The sequence below is a fragment of the Eschrichtius robustus genome, chromosome 18 (genome assembly GCF_028021215.1).
Source record: "Eschrichtius robustus isolate mEscRob2 chromosome 18, mEscRob2.pri, whole genome shotgun sequence".
Classification (NCBI taxonomy): Eukaryota; Metazoa; Chordata; class Mammalia; order Artiodactyla; family Eschrichtiidae; genus Eschrichtius; species Eschrichtius robustus.
Window position 1 is genome coordinate 34,276,738 of NC_090841.1, and position 21,990 is coordinate 34,298,727.

A 21,990-nucleotide genomic window follows, 5' to 3' on the forward strand; every position below is an offset into this window, starting at 1 on the left:
TAATTTAAGAGATAACTTTTAAGTGTCTTTTCAAGAATAGGCAACTTTCCAATTTTCTAGCCAGAGACTAAGGTAAAGATTTAAGAAAAGCATTGTCTATAACTGTCATTAAGAAACCATAATCTTAATTGCATTGTAATAATGTTTTGGAAATAGTATCATTTAAAACATTCCTCATGATATCTTACCTTCTCTCAAGCTTTACTTCCATAGAAGGATTTGAGCATTTGGGACAATGCTTTTTCTCCCTGTATGTCTGCCATAACTAGTTCAGCTCTTTCAGCCCTGTCAACTGGGATATTGTAACAGCTTCCAAATTGGTCTCCCTGCCTTAAATCTTACTCCTCTTAAACTTGTTACTGACACTGCCAACACTGTGATCTTGGTCTTAGAGCATGTCATTCTTCCTGGTTAAAAATCTTTCACTTGTAGTCTTTAGCATGCATATAGAGCCTCTATCAGCTGGTCCTTACCTTCTTGTCCTATTGGTTGACCCTTCTCACATCATGCCATAGTTAATTTAAAACTGCTTGTTGTTTCCTATACTCGTCTTCATGTTTTATGTCTCTGTAACTTTCCCTGGAACACCCTCCTCAGTTCTTAACTTGGCTAAATACTCTTCATCCTTGAAGACTGTATCCATTGTCATCTGCCCCAGGAAGCTTTTCCTTAACTCCTCAGCTTTATTAAGTGCCATATCACTACGCCTTTACTGCAGTACTTTCCACATTATATAGAAGTCATTTTTCACATGTAGTTCCCAAAAGGATGTCAAGTTATTTATTTTCCTAGGATATATTATGACTGGCTGTCATTGTTGAACTTAACTGTTGAACTTACGTGAACTGACATTAATTATCTAAGAAGCTTACAACTGAAGCATGGGTCCAGAAATACAGCAGTTTACAGAACACAGACGTGTAAGGCTAAGAAATAAAGGAGGAAGGGAGAGATGTGAATGTATAATAAGAACTCTAAGATAAGGAAAATTCTAGCATGGTATCTCTAAATTTGCTAGCATCCAGATCTGGAAAGGAAAATACCATGGATTAACTTAATAACTTTTGTAATATGAAGTATACTAGTTAATCAGTGAAAACAGGGACTTCCCTGGCGGTCCAGTGGTTAAGACTTTGCCTTCAAATGCAAGGGGTGTGGGTTCGATCCTTGGTCGGGGAGCTAAGATCCCACGTGCCTTGGGGCCAAAAAACCAAAAAATATAAAACAGAAGCAATATTGTAACAAATTCAATAAAGACTTTAAAAAAAAAAAAGCATCACTTATTTAAAAAAAAAATCAGTGAAAGCAGGTTCTTTCCTGGTACACCCAGAGTAACTGCTATTTTAGAAGATTGTAGAGAATAAGAATTTTTGTTGTGTTTAGTATTTTTTGATTCTGGTGAGCCTATTAATGTTACTGAACTCAGGCTTGGCTGTTCATAGCTTGAAAGCCAAATCTCGAGAGACAAGTGTTGGGTAAAAAGAAAGATGGCTTTATTGAGGAAGCTGGCAGTCCTGGGAAGAAGATGGACTCGTGTCCCAAAAAACTAACTCCCCATTGCTGATCGGGGGGCAAGAGCTTTTAAAGGGGACTTTCAGGGATGTACAGGTGGAGCGAGGGGTTGGTGGAGGGGAGCTACATGCAGAACAGTACAGTCAGCTCCAGCAATCATCTTGAAATTGGTCATGCAGTGATCTGATCGTCATATGATTGTTTTAAGTACAAGTAATCTTCAACTCCAGCGTCGGTGTGTTCCCATTTTCTTGAGGCCAGTTCTTGGAATTGTGTAAGATGGAACAGCTTATGTCATGGCTACAGTCATCATGTGGTTAACTTTTTCTACCTGGTGGGGGTTTCAGTATCTACAAAACAGCTCAAAGGATACAGCTCAGAATATTTATCTATAGCCCTGGAGGAGAAACTAAAGGTCCTTGACTTTGCTTAATGGCTAAACTATGAATATTATTATTTTGTCTTGCTTGACTATTTTCCTTTGTTTCTGCATTTTCTCACTTCTCTGATTAAATTTATTCTTTGGCTAAAGTTTTTCTACAGACAAGAGGCACGTGGAGGACATGGAGGGAGAGGGGTGTTTGTCCTGGGAAGGTCCCTACAAGGTCCTGTTATATTAAGAGTTACTGTTAGAGTGTTATATTAGAGCATCCTACTGCCCTAGTTTGAAGAAAACATTCCTTAAGAGTAAATAAGCGTTTTATGAGTTTTTCATTTCCATTTCATATTCACTAAGCAACGTTCAGACGTATAATTTGAGTCCTGAATGGGTTGGCCTATAGTGGAGGGAATACTCCAATCAGTTGACCTACTCCCAGTTACCTCAACAGATAAATTTAAAAATTGTAGTTGTTATGTAAATTCAGTTCCTAGTGAGTTTGTTAATGTGTGTTGGTTCCAAGAGCCAAGGAACACTGGGTAAACAGATGAAATAAAAGTGTCCGGTCTTACAGTGTCTCAAATCCTATAAATCCTGGATATAAGTAATGTGCTTACTTTTTACCTGAAGACCCTCCTTCACCACAGCTGTCTGTATGACTGCAACATTGAGCCTTTTACTTTGGGTTTTTTTTTTTTTTTTGTCATATATTTCTGTTTTTTAAATACATTGCTCCATACTTAAATATTCTGATTAGTACATAAGAATCATCTTACCAGTGTTAGTCAAAGGGCTTCAATGGCTAACAACAAAACATAACACTAGTTCTTTTTACACCCATTAGCATGTGAATGTTCTTCTCTATTGACCCTCTTAGTTCTGAAATCTTACTACTGCTCAGTATACGTATGTCAGAACTCACATGGCTGAGAGAATTTCTCTCTTTTCCTTAGCCAATTTATGATTATCCAAAGGTAAGCTTTCTTTCTTAAAAATATTATTCTCTTAAAAATTATTTTCTTTAAAATATTGTATATTTCAAAGTTGCTAAGAGAGTAAATCTTAAAAGTTCTCATCATAAGAAAAAGAATGTTGTAACTATGTGTGGTGATGGATGCTAACTAGACTTACTGTGGTGATCATTTCACAATATATACATAGATCATTATGTTGTCCACTTAAAACTAATACAATGATATACGTCAATTGTGTCTCAATAAAAATTGATTTTAAAAACGAGCTTTCAAAAAATACAAATATTGTAACATTTTGAGTATTTACATTTCCATCATGTATCACCCTTTGTAGACAATATTGATTGTCATATTTAAAACTCCTTTTTGTCTCCTCAGTTTTACCGAGCAGAAGTTGAAGCTCTTCATTCTTCAGGTGTGACAGCAGTTGTTAAATTCATTGATTATGGAAACTATGAAGAGGTGCTACTAAGCAACATCAGGCCCATTCAGACAGAGGCATGGGTACGTGATCCAAATTCTGTACAAAGGCATAAGCTGTTTTGAAGGAAATACATAGCTCTAAAAGATTAGTCATAGTAATACGAAATTTGCCAGTGGAAAAATATTTTGAATTTGCTTAAAACCGGCTACTCCTAAAGTAAGATTTTAATTTAATAATTACACTGAACTACAGTAAAAATGAATGCATTGCAATCGCTTCTCTTGTATAATGCTTTGTTATGTTATGCTTTGGAAATAGGTGCCCTCATTTATATGTTGGCGAAAAATGTGTATATGTTTTTATGGGTTCTTATGCATATTTTGTTCTTTCCGAGTTTGTTACTTTAAATTTGACTAAATTATGTCCAGCAGTTGTCAAATTTAAGTCTGTTGGATACATGTATATTCTTTATTATTTTAGTTACATGTAAAATTAAGAAAAACACTTTAAATTATATATGAACTCATACTCCATTTACTACACATATGTTTATATATGTATATGTGCAGATAAAATTTAAATATCTTTGTTTAATAATTATTTGATTAATTTTGTTGCCAAATGTTATGTCAAAGCTGTGATGATTTTGTTGATGTAATTTAGACTGTATTGGCCTCATGGAGTCCATTTTATACAGGACTTATGTGACTTTACATTAGATAGATTCTCAGCTACATTTAGGCAAAAACAGAAGGACAAGGCATATTAGAATTTTTTTCTTAAAGTTTTTTAAAAATTTATTTCCTTTCTGTAATTTGTGGATAGCTGTTAATAAACTTATCACTAGAAGCCTAATTTGTTGCTGTTTCCCTAAAATGTAAAAATATACTAGAAAACTATATCATCTAGACAGTAGCCTTCATCATTGAAGCATACATTCTCATGAGCTGCTTTTAGTTTAGTTTCGCTTTGGTCTTTCTAGATTTTTCTGTCATGACCTCTGTGTCACTACTCCCTCTCGCCTCCCCAAAAAAGAAGATAAATAAAACAACAACAAAAAGCCTAGTAGCAGCAATCATATTTGGGTCCATAGATCTTTATTCTTTACCTTTTTATTCTAGAAAAATGATCATTTTCTAGGTAGCTTATTGTTTCATATTTTACAGTGCAACATTCATACGTTTAAGAGATCCTTTTCCTTCACTCTCATTCTCTAAAGTTTAGCTGCTTTTTCCCTAAAAGACTGAAATACCATCAATATCTAATTTATATCTTTTCTTAGAGAAACTTGATGTAACTATATCTTTTGCCCTTTTGATTCCCATGCGATGGCTGTTTTTATTCTCTTTTCATTTATTCTCTTTTTCATTAATACTCACATCTTAATGTAGTTTTGATGGTAAAAGTATTTATTGAGTCTGTATTTCTAGAAGTTGAACCCTAGTTTGCTATTCATCATGTGATCCCAGTGTTTTTGGCCATTACAGTCAGAGTCAAAATTAAATTTTTACATTTAGTGTTTTTTTAGGAGATTTAATAAAAGATTAATTTTATTCTTTTCTTCCTAAAGAAAAATTTAAGTTTCCTTACTTTGTTTCTTCTCTACTGCCTCTTTCTGTTCCAGAGTGGACATAACTGATGAGCACATTTCTCATTCCTCACTGTAGCTTTTCCATTCAGAGGTGTTTGGTACTGAAGTGATCATTTTCTTTCTACAGTCAGTGACTTTTCCTTTTTTCCCCTTAATAGCCCTCATTGCTTTATTATTGATTTTAGGTCTTTGTAAACTTAGCTGGACAATAAATTTATCATGTGACAGCCCACGTAGTGATTCTGAACCACAGCAATACTTTCATATTCTCCCTGCCTACTTGTGAATACTCTTCTAGGCTTTATTGTGCTATTTTTTTTTTTTTTACCTATTTACTTTTTCTGCAGTCAACTTAAAAATCTTTCATAAGATACATGAAATATTTTTCAGGTAGAAGCAGGATAGTATTACTAAATATTTTGGAGATTCTGGTATTTCTTTTCTCCTATTTACAAGTAACCAAGTGATTGTTGATGTTTTATGATTTTGCATAAATTAATATAGCAAATATTTTTGGATCATGAACAGTGTTATTGAGGATAAGATCATCCTTTCTTTCTTATCTGTGTGAATAATTGACTTAGTTGTAGAAGCAGCTCCTTCTTGATAAATAGAAGCCACCAGCTTAACATATCTTAACCCATCTCCATTTTTAAAAAAATACATATGTGTGCATATACATAAAAAGCCTCTGAAGAAAAACAATCTATGTGGCTGTCAGTACATTTAACACAGAATTAGTGTAGAGTTCTCTTATCCTCTGAGAGTGCTGATGTTGGGGTCTATGAGCACTTTTTCTTTTTGTAACTTGGGAATTGTAACAAGTTTTAATCAAAGCAAAACATTCACTATACCAATAAGAAGGTAACTCTAATTGATAAGTCATACTAGAAAAATTAAAGAGCTGCAAAGGTATAGCGAGGTGTTAGAAGCCTTAGCACAATTATTCACTCACACTATGGACTGTGTAATTTTTTATTTTTTTTAACTCTTGCACTACATATGTACATTACTGTTTTTAATTATGAAATGATTTTGTATATTTTATTAAGGTTTATGTTTGTTATTGGCACAAGATTATGGAAAACCTCTTGTTTTCCTAAATGTGGCAATGATCATTCATTGAAATTTTTTTAATAGTTTGCAGGAAAAATAACCAAGAAGCCTGCATCTAAACCAAAAATCTTTATAGAAATCAGTTGTTTGTATTGTCTCTTAAAGGTGTAAGGATAAATTATTAAATAAAAAGCATGAAATGAGATTCAATGACTAAGTAAATAGTCTCTTATATGGAAAATTAAAATAAAAATCAAGTTAATAGTTTAAATCTAACTGTTAATATTTTTCTCATGAAGTTTAAGAACTAATTGCCTTAAATCTGTCTGTAGACAAATTTCTATTTTCCCCTTCTATCTGGATGTACCTTTTTACTTCCAGAACATACTCAGTGATGATATTTTAGATGGTAAAAATATATGTTCTGATTATGATTAAATACTTTATTTCCTCCAAAATGATCTACTGAACTTTTTGTTATGTTATATCATACTTGATTTTTTTCTTCTAGCTAGATTAAACCTGGATCTTTTAACTATGGTAAAATATTCTGTCTTAATTTTAGTGTCTTTATTATAGTAAACTCTCTATCATATATTAATGTGAGATTCACAGCTCATTCTTTTTTTTTTAATTAATTTATCTATTTATGGCTGTGTTGGGTCTTCGTTTCTGTGCGAGGGCTTTCTCTAGTTGTGGCAAGTGGGGGCCACTCTTCATCGCGGTGCGCAGGCCTCTCACCATCGTGGCCTCTCTTGTTGCGGAGCACAGGCTCCAGATGCGCAGGCTCAGTAATTGTGGCTCACGGGCCCAGTTGCTCCACGGCATGTGGGATCCTCCCAGACCAGGGCTCGAACCCGTGTCCCCTGCATTGGCAGGCAGATTCTCAACCACTGCGCCACCAGGGAAGCCCCCACAGCTCATTCTTAACTGGATAAATCCTCTAACTTTTTTAAAAATGTTCTTTGTATATTGCAGGATTTTCCTTATTTTACCAAAGTAAATGAAGCATTATGGAATCTCATATTATGTGTAAAACTATGTAGGGAGAAAACCATAATATTATTTTATATTTCTGACCACTGTATGAGAAAACATTAGGGGCAAAGGAAACCTATTTGTGTTTCCTGCAGGCGCTTTTCAAATTTATTCTTTTTAACTCTAAAACTAATATCAGGAAACCAGTAAAAAGATGCCACAGGCAATTTGGAATTACTGTAAAATACCCTGGCGTTGCTGCTCAGACAAATCTTTTGTGTTTTTAGAGTGTTGTTGCTTCTGAATCACTTTTCTAAACCTGGAAAGACAGTGTCAAGTCCTGATTTCCCAGAATATTATGACTTGTATGCCACTGAGACTTCTATATCCCAAGAAATGTTTTAGAACATGCTGATTTCTAAACTTCCTTTTTAAAGGTTCATAGTATCAGGAAATGATCTTTGTTCAGTTAATGTTCCAACTAGAAAAATTATGATTGTATCGATAATGGTTAGTTCTAAGACCTTAGCATACACATCATCTTGGGCAGTAATTCTGGAAAGTGACAGATGGATTGTTATTGTCTTTTAACCTACCTTAAATGTTTTTCTGTAGCATATTTATTTATTCAACAAATATTCATTGTATGTATGTTAGGTGCTAGACATTGTTCTGGGTGAGGAATATATGTTAGTACTCAAAACACACAAAAGTCCTGCCCACAAAGTTAGAAGAAAGTTATATTTCCAGTTACGTGAAACAAACTTAAATATCTCATGGGAGTGTTCATTCTTACCTCTTGAAGCTTTAAAACAAGATATAAGTGGGAAAAATGTTGTTTACTGATTTTTAATTTAAATAATGTTTAGGTCTTTATTTTATTTCACCTTATTTGAAGATAAAATTATTACAGAAGAAAGAAGTGTCATTTAATGAATTTTATCTATTTAAAATTTCCTATCTGTTTATCTACTTGATTTAAAAAGTAAATTTCTTTTTAGGTGGGTTTGGGTTTCTTTTAAAAATAATTATAATGTATATTTTTTTCAGTTTTAGCGTACTTTAAAAAAAGAACTATCAGTTTCAAGTTTTACTTTTGAAGTAACTTTGTGCAAAATTTATTTTATAATGACATCCTGGGAAGCACATTTGAAAATTACCTTTTCAAATTCAAATAATGTTCAGAAAAAAACATAAAGTATTCTACCACTAATAAAAATATTAAAGAGAAACATATTACCCCCCAAAAACCCCTAACCTATTTAATGAGGAAGGAGATTGAGAGTTGTGATATGTAAATTAATGAGTTAAAATGTATTAGAACAAGGTCATGTTAGTAATTTTAATGATATAGTAATAAAGTTAGGCTATATCTAGTTTGTATTTGATATCAAAGATCATAGTAGATATTAAAAGGAGGACAATTGTTACAGAAACCATTAACTTCAAAGGGAAATTAGAATTATGTAACAGTGAGGTTCTGCCAATTAGTATCCAGTAAAAAGTGCAGGCACCTATTTGATCATAGTCCAGAAGGTTTTTCATTTCTGATAATAAATTCTTAAATGAATTAGTGGGTATAATTTACCATACTTAAATTTCTGCACTAAAAGCATAATTTGAGTAAGGTCAGTGAAATACTGAAATACATTTTCTTCCACTATACATATTTTGGGACACTCCCCTTTCAGAGGTTGCCATATAGGCAATGCTTATTTTCTTTTGCAGTATAAACACAGAGTAAATCAAAAGGAAACTGTACAGCTGGTTTGGTCCCATTTAAGAACATAATTTTCACCTTATGGGTGATAGAATTTGGAGGATTCCGTATAATATGTTTAAGCTCTGTTTTAATAAAGTTTGGTTGTATTTGATATGCTTTATTTATTTCTTAATCTATCACCCAGCTTTTCACAATTCCCACAGGAGGTTGTGGATTATACAGAAGGACTTTACTAGAGATATGAAAGCTTCTGACATAGAGGGAGAGATGATTCATTCATAAATGATGCCATATACATTGATATATCAACTTAAATACTGTTGACATCTACCTCCTGAATCCCAAATTCAGTTTGTGAATTTGAGATTATTATGGAACCTAAGAGATTATTATGAAAATCTCGAAATCTAGTTTTGACCGGGCTATATTATTCAAGAGACATTTTATTTCACCATTAAATTAATACTAAGAAAATAGTATGCTATTTTAAGAACCTGTACAAAAGTACTGCTTGAATTTTGCTATCTGATAATTTAATGTATTGTAATCTATTCAAGGGAACTGTATATAAAAATATCTTTAAAAGGTTTCTGGGTAATCTGAGTTTTCCTTTATTGAGCAATGAAAGTACATCATGTTATTATTTCATGTTCCTTTTTACTGAAGGTAAAATAACTCCCAAAGTGAAATAACATGGTAGGATATTACCTAAGATGTGCTGTCTTTTTGATTTGTTTCTAACTTTAATTACAATTCATAAAACAATTTAAGCCTTATATTATTTAAATATTAATAATCAAGTTAGCATAACTGTTTGAAAAATCTTTTTTGTGTACATGAATAACACCAGTAGCTATTGTGTTAATCTTTTATCTTCTAAGTCTCCCCTTTATTAATAGCAACTTAAAGGATGGACTCCTGAATTATGGTGCTGGTCAATTGAGAAGTAAATTCGAGATGCTTTAGATTTATGCTAAATGTTGTATAATTTTTATTTTTTCTTCAAAGTAGTCTTAAGGAGGCATCCTGGGTATGATCTACAGCTGAAGGGGGCTAGGATTGTCAGATGAACTTATTTTTTCCTTTGACATTTTTGATTTAATAGACCCAAGGTTTGTTCTCTTTCAAGTGTACATTTTATTTTTTCATTTACTTTACTTAACCCAGATTTTTAAAACTGTAATTTCAAACTGCACTGAATTTTACCATTCCTTCACATATGTATGCAGAAGACTTGCTAATATACTCATTGCTCAGCAAATAAAGTAGTAAAATAAATCAATCTGAGGAATATTTTTGTTTTGTTTTATTTCTTGTTCCCAAAGATGTTAAAATCTTATATTGGGCATGTGACTTGACTAGGCACTCATGTCAGTATGTTTTAAAGATTTTTATAAATCTGAAGAGGCATCCTTCTTGAATTTAAAAAAAAAAACAGTGCACACAGTTCTGTTTTAGTTTCTAGTGAATTTCTGAGCCTCTTCCAGCTATACCTAAAAAGGCAGAAAAATATGTTGCTTATTGCACCATGGACTTTATTCCCTTTCAGATGGAGCTCCTACAATGCATCTTCCCAATTCTAAAGTCAGTGGTTGTGAACTTTGTTGGTGATAGGCTAGAAGAGGACTTATGATACATATTTGATTGCGTACCATAATGAATCGTCAGTTGTCCATTTTCTTTTTTAACCTTACATGGTCATTTGTGTTTTTCTATACTCTTGCTTTTGTCACCTTATTTATTAGTCATCTCTCTGTGTTTTCATTCTATTTCTTAAACATCATTGTATCCTTTTGACTTTGTTTTTTAAACTTTATTTTCTTTTCACATTTAGTGGGTGGTATCTCTTGATGTATTTGGTTACCCTTCCTACTGATCCTAACTTCCTGAACTTTACTGGACCTATGCTGTTTGTTCTAGAATCATGTGCAGTAGGCTTCACTATCACACCTCTAGAAAAAGAGTGGAGTTGATCTGTCTCCTTGTGAGAAACACTCTGGTGTTAATAGCTTTCAGTTCCATTAAAGTTGGGAAATACTGGCAAGAGTTTTACACCTTAGTTTGAAATAACTCCCTTAGTAGTGGCCTGTCGTGGCTGAGAGCTCCATTCAGAAGGGACAGGACGTTCTGCAACAGTGAGTACATTTTATTTGCCTTAAAAAAAAAAAACAAACCATATAGTTTGTTAAGAGTAAACATAATGATAAGGTTCTAGTTAAGTAGCTCAGACCATCATAAGAATTAAAAAGTTATTATTTTTTTGTACGTACTTCTTCATGCCTAGTCCATCTAGCTCAGGGTTAGTTCTGTTTCCTGGTTAAGTAAATTTGGAAATGCTAGGTTAAAAAATTAAGTATACTTTTTGATTATAGGACTTCTTTGAGCCAGTAACAGATTAATATGTATTTTAAATCTCCAAAAGAGACATATATAGTGTTTATTGCTTCACAAACTTATTTGCTCATGGGACCCTTTTTTTTTTCCTGTATAAAATTTGTTATAGAAAGTCTACAGGAGGTACTTTGAAAAACATCGTAGCTCTTTTCTTCTTTCTGGTTTTCAAATTTCACATTTTTAAAATAGGGTTAAGATTTATCTTCAGAAACATTGTTTTAGATGTTCCAGACTTCTTCTTAATAATATAATATTGTACTTTTATGTTATAAATAGAGACTAAATATATAAAAGGCAATTTTTCCTCAAACATGTTCCATGGTTCTTTACCTTTCTATGAATAGAGGACAAAATATACTTCTGAAAATGTATGTCCCTTCTAAGTACTTATGCCATTAGTAGTAGTGTTTTATTACATAAAAATAAAATTGAGATCTTCTTTTATATGTAATTATACACAACTCACTGGTCATTTAATTTAATTTTAACTTAACTCTAATTCTAGAAACATTTATGGATTAACTTTTTAAAATTTTCATTCATGAAAACTCCCATTGTAGCTTTTATAATATTGCTGTTTCTTTTCTGTAATTCTTGCCTAATAACCCACATGATATTTATATGTTTCAGCAGCAAGACATTGTCATCATTTGTTTGGGTATTGTATTTGTTATTCTCCAATAATCTAGTCTAAGGCAAAATCTGAAATCCTTTTTTTTGTTAAACTGACATTGACTACTGAATCAAAAGAAAGTATCAAAGCAAGTTAATTCCACTGAGTGTGTGGGCATTCTTAAATGAAGAAGAGGACTCCTAAAATACCAAAAATTCTGTTTTGTTTCAACATTTGTATTGCTCCTTTACTAATAGGCTAGTGTGTTCTCAAGCCTTTGACTAGTATTATTTCAATTAATTAAAAGCTTGTTAAAAGTCTCAGAGGAAACAAACTATTAAACTTAACTGCTCTTGATCTTCTGTTCAAGAGATCAGAAGATCTCTCATTTTCCTTGTAACAGTTATTAAGATGAATTGATAATCTTGGATCTAACTCCAGAGTTCACTTGAGAGATCTAGAGGGGAAAAAATTCTTATTTTAAGAAACATATCCTTTCCAGGCACTTATAATTATAAACAAGGGCAGAATGTATGGTTGGATAATAGCTAGTGAAAGTGCAAAGGAACTCTATTAATAAGCAGTAGATGTATACTATAAGTACCATCTGTTTTAGAGCTTGAGGGGATTTGATTTTAAGTGAGCATATGAACTGACTTGGTGGCTGAAACAGTGGAAAGAGGTCAGTAGTTATTTGCTGAATGATTAATGTAGTCCTAGTGGTCACCCTTATTACTTCAGACATGAAGCCTGAGTGTAACAGTTTAATATGATAGTTTTTCCACAAGTATTCTGAGTGCTTTTTATAGCAAAGCTACTTCAGAAAATAGATTGGCCTATATATGCATGGGATTAAAAGGATATAAGACAAGTAGAAGATAAATTTCCTTCCTTCCAGAAGCCACATAATAAATATTAATAAGGCCTCTATCTGGCTGGCATGGTTCCAGTCTGGGAACCATTGTTGTCATGGTTCTTGATTATAATTTTGTTATGCCTGTTAAATGAATGGTATGGTGTGAAGGAAGTAAGTGGGGAAGGCCAAAGTTGACTTTTTACAACTAGTATTAACTTTAACAACTTTTTATTGGAATTTTTATTTTGCCTGAAGTGTGCTCATTTTTTCCCCCAGATCATGTGATTGGGAAATTAGGTTCAACCCTCCTGGTCATGCTTACCCAAGAGCTTATTATACAAAGTAAGATGCTAGAAGTCAGTTTCATTCTGTTTCTATATGGTTCAAATTCTAAAATTTGTGGACTTGTTATCTTTTTTTAATGTTGGTAGCCATTTTTGATACTATTTAATGAATGATTAAGGAGAATATAATGAGCATTTTATCTTGAAAAGATTTAAGTAAATAAATAAGGCTTAAAATAATGTGGAGAAAAGTATTCTAGTCTATTTTTTTCCTTATAAAGTGATCAGTTAATATGAATCTTATTAAGAATTCCTGAATTTGACCATCAGTACTCAAACGAATGTTAGACTAATTAGATTTTTAAAATATGGAATTGAAGTCTTAAAGCAAATAGAAAAGGGAGACAGATCAAGAACTTGAGGGTAGTAGTTCAGAAAGCCTCTAAAAGCTTTGGGCACAAATAAAGATATCCCTGGTTGATCTTTTATGAGCCCTGATTAGTGTTAATGCATACTAAGCAGTTGGCCTTACTGATAGTAGTTCTCATAAATAGAAAGACTGTTAGAGACTGAGATGTAGTGGAGCTGATTACAAAATGATCTAGAAATGCTAAAACGTTGGTCACATGCCCAGTCCATTTAAATTGTATCCTTGTATTCTTAGGAAATAAGCAAAGCAAAGAAAAATTCTCATTGAATGTGTTTAAAATTAAAATATATAATTCCCTAAGAAAAATTAAGGAATGTTACAAAAAACTTGAGACTGAGAACTCTAAATTTTTTTATAGAAAATTACTTATAAAAGCTACAATAAAAACATTTTAGATATAATTTAGAAATGAATATAAGATTTAAATTTCAGGAAGATGATATGCACATTTTCCTATTGATTTATTGAAAATACTTAAAATTGGCTATGAAAAGACTGAATATTCTAGTCATTCTAATGATTATAATTGCTTTAATGAAATTAATGACTGAGGGAAGATATTTAAGATAGGAAAAAAAATGACCACAGAGTAGGTTAAATGTAGATTTGGTATCTTGATTCTTAAGCATTTTTCAAAATAATTTTCATAATGGTATAATTTAAAAGGTTTGACTTAAACTGCTAAACAAAAATTTTTTAAACAAACTGCTTTAAATAATTTCAATTATAAGAACAAGTTTTGCTTTCTGAAATGATAATTGCTATTCTTTGAAGTTCCAATAAATTTCACATAAATGGCAAAAATACTTCTGACATTGTCTACTGCCAGTTGCCATTCTTGGACCCAAGGCTGAGAAACATTTTCAGATTCTGTGTGCTTTATCCTGAAAGAATTTGATGAAAAGGGGTCACTGAGAGAGTGAAATGTCTGCTCTGCTTGGCCTTTGAAAGAAGGGGAGAGGGCAGGGCTAGTCTTGGGCAAATTACTTCCACCTCCCTTTTTGCCCCTGCTTCAGCTCCAGGGGAGCTGGAAATGCACAGAAGGAGTCAGAAGACCTGGGTCGAGTCCTGGCTCTGCCACTTACTACCTATGTGACTTTGGGTAAGTTATTTAATGTCTCTGGGTCTCAGCTTCAGTACAAGGTTGTTGTAAGGATTAAGTAATATGATGAAAGGAAATGTGCTTTGTAAACTCCCAAGGTCTATAGAAACTTAAAATTTTATTATAACCTGGCCTTCTTCTTCCCAGTTCTTCCGTAGTCTAGTATCCTTGGCTATGCATTTCTTAAGCAGCCCAAAATGACAACTCCTTTTGCTTTTCCCTATATCCTCTCCATATTGGAACTCTTATTCCTGTCCTCTGCATGCTTCAGACTTAAGTATTCTAAGAATATTAAACCAGACTGGTTAAATTAATCTTCATTATAGAGTGTGGATTGTGTTGCCCCTTTTTACCCTTCCCACTCTCACCTTTCTTCTTTAATCTTCTCAGAATTGTGCACTTAGAAACGTCGAAAAATCTCCAGTGCATGGAAGTTCGCACAGTGTTGGCAGAAGTCCCTTAAATCGTGTTACCCAGATCACTTCTCCACTAGTTAGTAAGGTTGATTGGGTAAATGGGAATATGATTGTGTCTCTTGTCCTTTCTTTTCCTCTGTGGGAAAGGAGATGGAAATAGTTCAGAGTTAAAAGTTCTTCTGAAATCTCACTGATAAGCTAGATCCTAAGTTGAGGAATAATCATAGAGAGGAGACAAGGGATTTAGTGGCCATTTCTTTTTCAGCTCTTTGAGTTATATCTGACTTGGCCTCATCTTTGATTCTCAGTAAACTCTAGCCTACCCTCAGTCAAACTAAATTTATAACACCTGTTGTCTTTACTGGGTGTTCAGTTGATAGAGCCTGCATGGAGCTAAGGAGGAAAGAGAATTTGCCTTCTGCATCACATCTGGTTTCAGATCAAGGGATCTTTAAGAGGGCATAACGAGAGCTTATAGCTCTACTTGATCCAACCTTCCCACATAATCTAAGAATGCTTGATTTGGCTATGTGTCAATAATAGTAATAATAGCCCCTTATGTTAACTGCTTGCCATTAATGCCTTATAACCATGGAGCACAGTAACAGTTACTCATGTCATGATTAGATTAACTTCCTTAAAATTTTTATTTTATTTTATTTTTACAGCCTTGAACCATTGACTTATGCTCAATATGGTTTCTTGCTGAAGTAGCAGTGTCATCTTTCTTAACTAAAAATTAGAAATATCGAACTCTGGTGGCAATCAAATGCAAATCGAAACAATTAACTTCAGTGTTAAATGTGTGAATTAATGGGAAAAAAATTAAATGATAACGTTCATGCTGGCAAACATGCAGTGACACGAGTGCTTTTATACATTGCTGATGGCAGTGTAAATTGGTGTGATCTTTCTGATTTTTTTCCAAGCCTTAAAAGTGTTCATTCCCTTTAAACTAATAATCCCACAGTTGTTAATCTCTGCTAGTGAAAGATCAAAGGAATAAGTGAATTTCTGAGCAATGATCATTGCAGCAATAACAGGAAAAACTAGAAACTACTTAAATGCCTAACAATAAGAATGGTAAAATAAAGCATCATTCATCAGCTGGGTGAAATATTTTACAATTCTGATAAAAGATCATTATGAAGGCTGTAAAATCATGGGAAATATTTATGATGAGTGAATGAAAGCAATTTATAGAGTTGAGAATGCCCTCAAAGTAGTGGTTGTTTTAGTGTAGTAGAATTATGTACAGACTCTGTATATGTGTATATACTTATTTTTCAATTTTATAAACTTTCTATAATTTTGTATTACATTTTTTATTTGAAAAAGTAACAGCAAGCAAAATAAAATTACCAAGAAGAAAGTTGATCATGATTAGGGATTTTTAGTCTTAAAAAAAATCCCTAAAATTTGCAAAAAGGATCTGAAAATATGGGAGTTTAAAAAAAGAAATATGAATAAAAACATAACTTCTTTCTGATTTTGCCCTTTGCCTTCAGTGAAGTTAACAACAACATGATTATGGTTTTCCATGATAAAATACCATGATCTTTGAACTTGTTCCTGTCTATAATTAGTAAATGAAATACTCCTACAACTAAACCAATAGACTTACCTATACAAATTACCACCTTCATTCATCTGTCCATACAACCTACTTTCCAATTCCTTGCAAAATTCTCTCCTAATCACTGTCCCCAGAACACTTCAGAATTCAGTCTCTCCCAAGTGCTTTCAAATGCACAGGAAAATACATTTCTCCTATGAAATGTTTATTTAATCCGTACCGGCATACCTTGTTTTATTGCACTTCACTTTATTACGCTTTGTAGGTACTGCATTTTTTACAGGTTGAAGGTTTGTGACAACCCTGTGTCGAGCAAGTCTACTGGCACCATTTTTCCAACAGCATTTGCTCACTTTGTGTCCCTGTGTCACATTTTGGTAATTCTCACACTATTTCAAACTTTACTATTATATTTGTTGTGGTGATCTGTGATCAGTTATCATTAATGTTACTATTGCAAAAAGATTTCAACCCGCTGAAGGCTCAGATGATGGTTAGCATTTTTTAGCAATAAAGTAATTTTTGATTAAGGTATGTGCTTTTTTTTTTTAGACATAATGCTGTTGCACATTTAAAGACTACAGTATAGTGTAAATATAAATTTTGATACGCACTGGGAAACCAAAAATTAGTGTCACTCCCTTTACTGTGATATTTGCTTTATTGCAGTGGTCTGGAACCAAACCTGCAATATCTCAGAGGTATGCCGGTACTTACTTAACATTCATAATTTTGGGAATATGTTAGTATATAATTATGATACTTTGTTTGACTCTTTGTTCCTGTTTTAGTTTTTGATGCACTATTAAAATATTAACTGTAAAGTGATATTTTTATATTTGAGGTTTTCTTATTAACTTATAATTTCAAATATATTTTAATCTGTTTCAAAAAACTTTTTGAGCACTTATTATGTGACTTTATCTCTCCACCCAGAACAGTGCCCAGCACAACACATTTCCTTAGAACGATTGCATGCCGGACAATGGCAATGCATAGATGCGCAGTCTCTACACTAAAAGAGTCAGACTAGCAGAGGAGCCCAGCAAGTAAAGCACCATAGATGGAGAGTGTTTAACTCAGTCAGGAACTGACTCATAGAAGAGGTGGGGCCTTCCCTAACTATCGTATTATAAAACAGCAATGCGCCATCACACAAACTCTCTATCCCCTTTGCCCGCTTTATTTTCTGCATATCCTGCTCCTCCTTCCAACCCCTAAGTGAAAGCAATGTGAGAACAGGGACTTTGACTCAGCTAATACTTCAGCATTCAGAACAGTCCCTGAAACATAAGGCTTTCAATAAGTACTTGTTAAATCTGAATGAATGAAGTTTAATGTGAGTCTCGAAAGTTTTGAAGGACTTAGCTTGGGAAAAAAATGTGTGAGAGAATAGCAAAGAGTGTAGGAGGGCATGGTAGGGTGAGGTATTTTGGCAGCAGTATAGGTTGGGTGCAGCAAGTGTCAACAGATGAGGCTGGCTGCAAAGACAGGTGGCTTAAAGGATGGGGAGTCAGGTGGGTTACAGTAAGGAGTTGGAATATTTATATCTGAGAATAGGGACCAATGAGGGATTTTGGGTAGGGGAGCGTCATGATGTGATTTTGCTTTAAGAGATGATTTCCTGTGGTATAGAAAATGGGTTTCAGTGAAAGCAGAGAGCAAGGAGACCAGTTATTGCAATAGTTAAGGCAAGAGATGGAGACTTTGGAGTCATCAGAGTCTAGGCAAAAGTAAAGAGTATGGGTGAGATTGTGTGTAAAAAGAAAAAAGAAAGTGTGTAAGAAGAGAAAAGACGAAGACAAGGACCAACTTCCAGGGAATTTCACAGCTGAGGGGTGGGAAGGGACATTGAGAAGTAGCTGTAGCTTAGGAGGACAAGGGGTTGGGCAGATGGGGAGGGATGTTTAATCCACAGTATAAAATGCTGGAAAGGTCAAGGAAGATGAGAATTGAAAAGTGGCTGTTGGATTTGGCAATCGACAGGTTCTTATAACTGTAGAATGCACTTTCAGTGGAATGGTGGATGTGCATGGCAATTTGTGGTTTCTTGACAGTAAGTGGGACATAAGAAAATGAGGGTTAGGCTACTTAGAGGGTCTCGGTTGTGAAGATAAAGAGGATAGAAGAAGAGAATAAGGAGTAAAGGAGCTCAGGGTGAAAATCCAAGCATGTTTACATCAAAGGCAGAGTGAAGAAACGAGAGAGAGGTTGTAAAAATAGGTGTAAGGATTAAAAAAAATCCAGGCTGTCGTGAGAAAGTGGGGTACGATCACTTTGGGTGACTTTGGGTATGTTGAGTACTAAAGAGAAGAGAGGAAGGAAGTAAATACAGGTGTGGATGAGAGTAAGCTGGGTTTCAGGGAAGGAAGGTGAATAATTCTTCACTAATGAACTCTTTTCTGTCAGGTAAAAGCAGGTCATCTGTTCAAAGTAATGAGGTCAAGAATAGGAGAGGAATTTTGAAGAGAGATGTAAAGATTTAGAAACCACCGAGGAAAATGGGAGAAGACGCTGACCAAGAATGTATTTTCACAGCAGAAGTTTTCAACCCTTAGTAAAACTTATGTGCAAAGCATTCTGTGACAGTTCATGCTCAGTTTCTGGTCTTTTAGTAGCTGCAGGAAGAGTTTAAGTGGATATAAAAATGAGAAGAACTTTACAAGTTTATTAAGTAGAAACTAACAAGTTAACCACTCAGCCAATTTTCAGTAGAGGTTCTCATTAAGGACCTGATATTTGAAGGTCTGCACAGTCATAATGACTATATTATTGCCCTAGGACCTCATTAGAATTCAGTATTGGAAAATGCCCTGTGAAAATGGTTTTAAGCTCTTGCTAGTAACATTAGTATAATCCTAGGAATGTTAACAAAAGTTTCAGGCCTTCTTGAGCTAATCTTCATGCCAGGTAATGATACATTAAATAGATAAAAATGTTAATTAGGTATTAGAACATTCGAAGACGCAATGACCCTGTGCGTGTTTGGGTGTGCAAGTGTGCAAGCATGTGAGAGACATCATTGTTTAAAAAATTGTGATAGTTACTAAAATGTTCATTTAGAGTGGCTTATCTCAGTAAGGAGAGAAGAAAATAAGGTAAAAAATTTTTAAACTCCTGTTTAATATCTTAAAACTTAACCTAATGGGGGCTTCCCTGGTGGCACAGTGGTTGAGAGTCTGCCTGCCAATGCAGGGGACACGGGTTCGAGCCCTGGTCTGGGAAGATCCCACATGCCGCGGAGCAACTAGGCCCGTGAGCCACAACTGCTGAGCCTGCGCGTCTGGAGCCTGTGCTCCGCAATAAGAGAGGCCGCGATAGTGAGAGGCCCGCACACCGCGATGAAGAGTGGCCCCCGCTTGCCTCAACTAGAGAAAGCCCTTGCATAGAAACGAAGACCCAACACAGGCAAAAATGAATAAATTAATTAATTAATTAAAAGGCAGCAAGAAAAGCTTTTAAAAAAAAAAAACTTAACCTATTGACTTTTCTATTAACTGACCTATTTATAGAAGGAGATTTTCCTAAGATGGACACAGTTTTAAATAAGGAAAAAAAATTTTAAATGCTCATCGTAATTTTTGCATGACAGTTATAAAGAGTTGTCTAGCTATGGAATTATAAAACAATCCAAATATGAAACCAGTTAAGAACATATGCTGTTCACAATCATAGAGTTAATTTATAAGCTACCATGGACTATTCTTGTTCTGCTATTGAAGTGGACAGCCCTTTCTCATTGCTACCATACCAAAATATTGATAAAGATTTCTGAAGAAAGAGCCTCAACAACTTATTTTCAACTTTCCTAAGAGAGCTTAGGAAAGTTATTTGTCTCAAAGTTTATGCCACAGAATGTGATAACACTCATTAAACAGAAACAATACTATGAGATTTATCAAATTATGAAATTGATGAACATCCTTTATTTAAAATGTAAGTTCTTAAGTAAATTTAGGAACTTGCCAATTACATATACAAAGCAGAATTGTTTGTATTCATCTAAGCCTCTGAGGATAAATGTCTTGGAACATGTAATGGTTAATGTGAAGAATCTGTTGTGAAAATATTTGTATTGGTGAATTTTACTGCTTTATTATACTTTCCTTCTCATTAGTAATATTTTTCAGAAGGGTCTCCATGTCTGTGGATACCAAGGGTGGGGGACGTTAAGTTGGATGAATTTCATAAAGACAATTACAGTGAGCCCTCTGTATCCACAGGTTCCACTGACCGTGTATCAAAAATATTTGAAAAAAAAAATTATAGAAAGTTCCAAAATGCAAAACTTAACTTCGCTGCACGCAGGCAACAATTTACATAGCATTTACATTGTAATAGATATTATAAGTAATCCAGAGATCATTTAAAGTCTACAGGAGGGTGTGTGTCAGTTACATGCAAATACTATACCATTGTATATAAGCACGCACAGATTTTGATATGGAGGGGCAGTCCTGGAACCAATCACTCATGGGTATTGAAGGACAAATGTACTGTATTTGGTAAGCTAGTAGGATTTGTCTCAGTAAAGAAGATTGCTTCTGGGCTCCTTTCTTCACTGGAAGAAAAATGAACATGTTGCTAATTGACCAGATTCTTAGCCTCACTTTTGTATTACATTGGTTATTAACACCAATAATTGTAAAATCACTTTGTAAATGTAAAGTGCCACATCAAGGCTCGTTTAGCCTTATGTGTTCTCAACCTCTGTAACTCACTAGAATAATGCAGTCAAATTGCTTGACTCAAACCAATAAAAGAAAAACTGTTGTATGTGACATTATAAAGAATAGAACTTTACACTTGTGAAGGAATAATGATAGCTAACTTTATTGAACACTTAATGTTGTACCCAACATTATTCTAAGCTCTTGACTTAACACTAATTTATTTAAAGTATAGTAGCTGCTTATTGATAGTGTAGCCATTTCAGGGTAGTTCATTCTCTCATTGAGTGATTCTTAGTAGGCGGTGCTCAGAGTAGATAGCATTGTGGATAATTTGTGTTTTATAGTAAGAACTATAACACCTAAATGATATCACATCCATTTTGTTTTATAATTTCATGATGTATTTAAAATGTAAATGAGATGGAAAGCACTTGATTTTGATCTATTTATATAAGCCTTGTAAAAGTTTAACATGATAGGTAATTCTCTCCTTCAGCCTCTGCATCTACTGGGATGTGTGGAAAGAGCATGGATTTTAGAGTCCAGCATAACCTGGGCAAGATACATAATCTTTTGGTTGTCTTAAAGAACATAGTAGCTGCTCAATAAATATTTTGTTCAGTCATCAAATGATCAAAATGCCTGGCACATAGTTTCTTAATTACTTTTGTTTCCATTTCTTTAGTTTTCCTTCAAGGATTTAGAAATAGCAGCCTCCCTTATTGTTCACTTCCTCGAAGTGATATTTGTTGACCCTTGAAAGCCGCAGCAATTACTGATTGGAACTTCCAGATCAGGAGTTGGGTATCCATCCCAAATTACCCCTCTTGGAAGGAAACCAAAACTGCTTCCTTGTACCATCTTTTTCTTTGAATTAATTTTTTTCCTTTTATATGTCCTGTTAAAGTTTTCTTTTCTGTTTGAATGTTACTAGTATAACAAACTTTTGTATTAAGAGTCTTACAATATAGCCCTAATATAAAAATCCACAAGTCTTTTAAAGTAAACT

General features: G+C 33.8%; 1 protein-coding gene across 2 annotated transcripts in view; it reads left to right on the top strand.

Moving 5' to 3' along the window:
• Window positions 1–21,990, top strand: part of TDRD3 (tudor domain containing 3) — a 215,050-nt gene that overhangs the window by 166,084 nt on the left and 26,976 nt on the right. For both annotated transcript variants that reach the window (XM_068526575.1, XM_068526576.1), the window contains exon 12: window positions 3,244–3,369. In XM_068526575.1, coding sequence (XP_068382676.1) covers window positions 3,244–3,369 — 126 coding nt within the window. The remainder of the gene's footprint in view (window positions 1–3,243; window positions 3,370–21,990) is intronic.